This window comes from Physeter macrocephalus, chromosome 18 (assembly GCF_002837175.3).
Source record: "Physeter macrocephalus isolate SW-GA chromosome 18, ASM283717v5, whole genome shotgun sequence".
Lineage (NCBI taxonomy): Eukaryota > Metazoa > Chordata > Mammalia > Artiodactyla > Physeteridae > Physeter > Physeter macrocephalus.
The window spans coordinates 49,204,172-49,208,901 of NC_041231.1; the positions used below are offsets into that span (position 1 = coordinate 49,204,172).

Consider the following 4,730-nt stretch of genomic DNA (forward strand, 5'->3'; position numbering starts at 1 on the left):
AAACATATTTTTCTGTTTTCCAGCTAAATTAAGTTGAAATTTTGATGAATGCTTAATATACATATATGTATACATATATATAATGTGTATGAAATAAAGAAGGGTATGCATATCTATTTATACAGCCAAAAAAAAAAAAAGGTCCATGGGGGTGTGTATGTATTCACAGTGGGCACGTGCACGTGGTGGAGTAGTATGCAGCCCTGAAAAGTAAGAAAGAGCTTCAGGTTCTGATTGGAAGGTTATCTAAGGGAATGTATTACATTAAAAGAAAGGTGGGTTACAACAGAAGTATATGACTTTCATTTAAGTTCCCCTAAGAGCTGAATACCTTCAAGTCTTTCATAGAGATTGTCTCCTCAATGAAAAGAACAAAATACAAATCAGAATAGCAGTGTGGTTTCCATCATTTGAACTTATTTTATTGGTACTCATTAGCAAATAAAATTTAATTGCTGATTTTGGATGCATTACAACACACTTTTTGGTAGTGGGTGCACAATGTTGATCATTTATTAACTATACTAAATACTGCAACCTCCGAATTGTTGATTTTTACACGGGTATTTCCTTTGTGATGATGGGTGGCTCCTCTCTCTGAATACATAAAATGGTCCATTCCATCCATGGTTTTCATATTCCTTTGTTATTCTACCTACTGCTTTAAAATACATTCAAATAAAAAGATATAAGCTCCTTGCAGTGAGTGCACACATACCACAGCGAGGAGAGTTGAAAACACAATTAACCAACACCCTCGTGTTCAGAGAATAAATAGTATGAAATCATGGGACCGAAGCTTGCTCCTGAGGACTTTCTCAAAGTATCTTCAGTGGACATAAGGTCACACTCACTCAATTGAAGGATACATCTTTTGCCAAGGGTGGCGGGAGGAGGGTAATGGGGGGTGCGAAATGACGACTTCATTTGCATATGATGTTATCCTTCCGTAAATGTCTGGAACAAATGGCCACAGAGCACTGTGATGTGCAGTGCAGTCCTCAGATCAGAATAAATGACCTGCTTGGATTGGAAAGCCACAGGCGCACTGTGACCGAGCTGGAGAGGACAGAAGATGTTTGCTTAAAATACAGCACATACAAATAATAAATAAAAGTTTGAAACTTAGTCAGTGACGGCGATGGCACCAGACTCCCTGTTTGTTCATGGTTCTTCTCACAACATCTCTACCTTTTCCTAAGGATAAAAAGTGGCACAAGGACACAGAGGGCTTTTGGGGACCACTCTGTTCTGAAACAAGAGGGCAAAACGTGTTTTGAGGGCATCGAACGGCTGCAGAAGAAGACCACAGATGTGAAAGCATGCTCACCAGTCTAGGGTCCAGAACAAGGACCAGAACAAGAGGACCGCCAAAGCCTCATTTCTCTGTGAACCAGTTTGGTGTTACCTTTGGCCGTGGTTCTTCTCTTTTACTTTTACTGTTGACAAATTTCATCCACCACCTTTCCTCAACCCCCTTTCCTCATGATCCTATTGTTAAAATCGCCTTGGGTCTGGTCTTAATTTGATTGTGACACTGGGTCCCAGAAATAAGCTGCTATCTCATTAGCGGCTTGGTGTGTCTGAAACTTGTATTTTGGTGTCACAGAACCACAGAGAGAACATTCACTGTGACTTCCCATCTAGTACCATTACTTCCCTGCATATATTTTAAAAAAAAACGCAGAAAAATAAAACAAATCACACAGAACACACAGGGGCTGCCAAACGGTGCAGCAGGAGTGTAAATACATTCTCTTTCAGGTCAGACGTCTGGCCCGACAGTGGATTACAAAACATGGAGGGATGAATTCAGGTTGAAGGCATGAGAAGAAAAAGTCACAGCTCAAGAAAAGAAGCGACCGTCCGTTGGGGCCGAGCGGTGAAGGTCTTGAAGAAGCCGGGACCCAAGAAAGAAAGAACAGCTCTCCCATCGTGAAAGCTACAGCAGCTGCACGTGGCAGCAGACGGAGGCCCCTTACGCTCTTACAGGGAGGCTGGGGCGAGGTGCCCAGTGACACCAGGCGGCACAGCCACTGTGCTACGTGACAGCTCAGGATGTGTGGCTCCGGCAGCCAGCCACAGATTCACTGGTTTCCTATCCATGGGATAAGAACACACATGGGGTTTTCAGTGCTTCTCAAAGGAAAGAAGGAGGAAAGACACCGGGCTGCCCCTGCCCCCGGCCAGCAAGGGCCAAGTCCTCGAGAGAGCGATGTCGGTGCTGGGGTGCTTCCCGTGGGATTCGAAGGAAGGGCAGGGCAGATACAGGTCTCCAGGTCCTATGTACACATTTTACAGAGTCTCCACTCTGCCCCCATTAGGCACGAGGTTGATTTGTCTAGCTCAGAAGGGGATGGACAGAGACCAGAGGGAGCGTGCGCAGTGAAGGGGGAGGAGAGGGAGGCGGGCGTTAAGATTGGTTTCCTCCAGGGGAAGGGCCTTCTCCCAGCCTCACCGTAAGCTAGTTTGTTTGGGGAGTTTAGCACCCATCAAGATGCCCGAGGTGAGCGTCACGGGGGCTTTCATCTGCATGCTGGACCCCACCATGGTGGGGAAGCTGCGGTTCCGTCGGATGCCACTGTTGAGCTGGAGCCCGCCGATGGCACTGGTGACAGTGGGGCATCCAAGGGGCAGGCCCTCGGGTACCAGGCCTCCGGGGACAAGGGCCTGCGTGGGGCCCGGGGGCCCGCAGAGGAGAGGTCCCTGGTCCTCAGTCAAGGTGGGGACGTGGGCTCGCCCCGAGTTCACCACTTTGGCCACGCCAAACCTCCTGACTTTGTCCACGAGGTTAAGGTTGGAGACAGACACGTCGGTCTGGCTCTCGCTGCTCCGGACTGCCTTCTTCTCCCTCACCTCCCTCAGGATGGAGCTGGCTGGCTTGGAAGCCAGGAAGTTGTCGTAGGGAGGGCTCGTGCACTTGAACTCGAAGGAGGGCGGGGAAGACGTGGGCGACTGCATAGGCGAGTTGGGCGGGGTAGAGGGGATCACGGCCATCCTGGGGGTGTAGGAGTGCAGGAGAGAGCCCCGGCCAGCCCTGTCCCAGCTCTGGGGGTCGTACACAGCCGCGGAAATGCCCCGCTCCTTCAGCAGCCACACCAGCCCCAGGGATGTGCTCATGGTGGTCGTGGACTCACGGACGTTAGTGAAGGATTCGGCCAGGCTCAGTCTCCGCGGAGTGCACGGCGTGGCCACCGGCGTGGACTTCAAGTGGCTGGTGCTGCCACAGGCTGGAGTCGGGGCCGAGTTAAGGCTGATAAGGAAAGACAGCAGGTCATTGATCAGAAAATGCCCACGAGCACCAAGGAAGCAGTCCGCGGCCAGACGCCTGCAGGGGTGCAGCGCAGGCCTAGGACATGCTAAGGGGACTCCCCCAGCCCAGGCTCCCCGGGTGTCTCTTTCCATGTCTGCTCTTCCCTCTCACCACAGGGGCCACAGATTCCCCGAAGTGGGGACGTGGTTTAAGTTAACAGGAAGCTGCGTGTGACTTCCCTCTTTCAGCCCTAGGGGGCGGGTACAACTGTCCCCTTTGCAGGTGAGGGAACTGAGGCTCAGGTTAGGTGACTTACTCAACGTCACACTCAGCTACTCAGTGGAAGTCCCTGGATTTAAACACAAGTCTGAGTGACCCCAGAGATAGGGGAGGAAGGCCTTCAGCAGAGAGGCTTTCTGTCCCTACCAAATTTACTCAGATTCCTGCCTTCCTTCCCAGTAGCCGCTTCCCTGAGGCAAGACGTTAACCAGGACTACGGGATATGAGAGTTTATCCTGGGAGTGGCCAAAGCAGGTGGGACGTCTCGGTGGAGGACCCTTGGGTGATGGGGCAACTGAGGCTGAAGGCGCCCATCAAGTCAGCAGCAGACCCGGGCCTCGTGACTCCACCACTGTGTTCTTTCCTCTGCACCTGCTGTCCTTTAGTCCTTCTGTCGTGGGTGCCCAAGTCCACCTTGATGGGTGGAGTTATTGGGACGGAGGGAGCCGCGTCACGTATTATCAGATCTTCATCTATGGAACCACCTAGAAAAAGGCCCACTGGGTGTGTGAAACCTGGTTACTACAGGAAAAGTGAAAAGATTCCTTCGTCTACTCGTGTCATGCTGACTGAGGACCCACTATGTTCCAAAAGCTGGTATCCAGCAGTGAGGGCGCTAGGGCAGAAGGTATAACAGAGGGACAGCAGCGGAGAATGCACTGCTGTCTGCCTGAAAACCAGGAGAGACCCATTTTTAACAACTGCTTCAGGGATGGAGTGAGGCCACCCAGGCACGGAGGCCCTGAGATGTTGCTGGATGAGCAACTGAGAGGCACAGAAAACACATCCCTCCTGACGGTCTCATGAGACCTGCCCCGGCACCTGCCCAAGGATGCAGCAGGGGCTGCAGGTACCCCTGGGAACAGGCAGCTGGGTGGTCCCCGGGAGCCGGGGGATAGAGCCCTCTCTCCCCAGCCTGACAGGGGACAGGCCACATACCTTGGACAAAGCACCAACTTAGGGAAAGGGGAGGAAGGGGACGGGCTCTGGAGCAGGTCCTTGGAATGAGTGGAGCAGGGCCCCATCCTGCAGGAGGGACAGGTCAAAGGCAAGTACAGGGCTTCCCTGGTGGCGCAGTGGTTGAGAGTCTGCCTGCCGATGCAGGGGACAAGGGTTCGTGCCCCGGTCCGGGAGGATCCCACATGCCGCGGAGCGGCTGGGCCCGTGAGCCATGGCCGCTTAGCCTGCGCGTCCGGAG

The 4,730-nt window shown here is 52.3% G+C and overlaps 1 protein-coding gene across 1 annotated transcript in view; it reads right to left on the reverse strand.

Annotated features, from left to right (window-relative positions):
• Positions 1-401: 401 nt before the first annotated feature.
• Positions 402-4,730, reverse strand: part of LOC114484298 (trafficking kinesin-binding protein 1-like) — a 5,370-nt gene continuing 1,041 nt past the window's right edge. Inside the window, exon 2 of the mRNA XM_028479603.2 lies at positions 402-3,253. Within this exon, the coding sequence (XP_028335404.1) occupies positions 2,455-3,120 (666 nt within the window). The 5' untranslated portion in view covers positions 3,121-3,253 and the 3' untranslated portion in view covers positions 402-2,454. The remainder of the gene's footprint in view (positions 3,254-4,730) is intronic.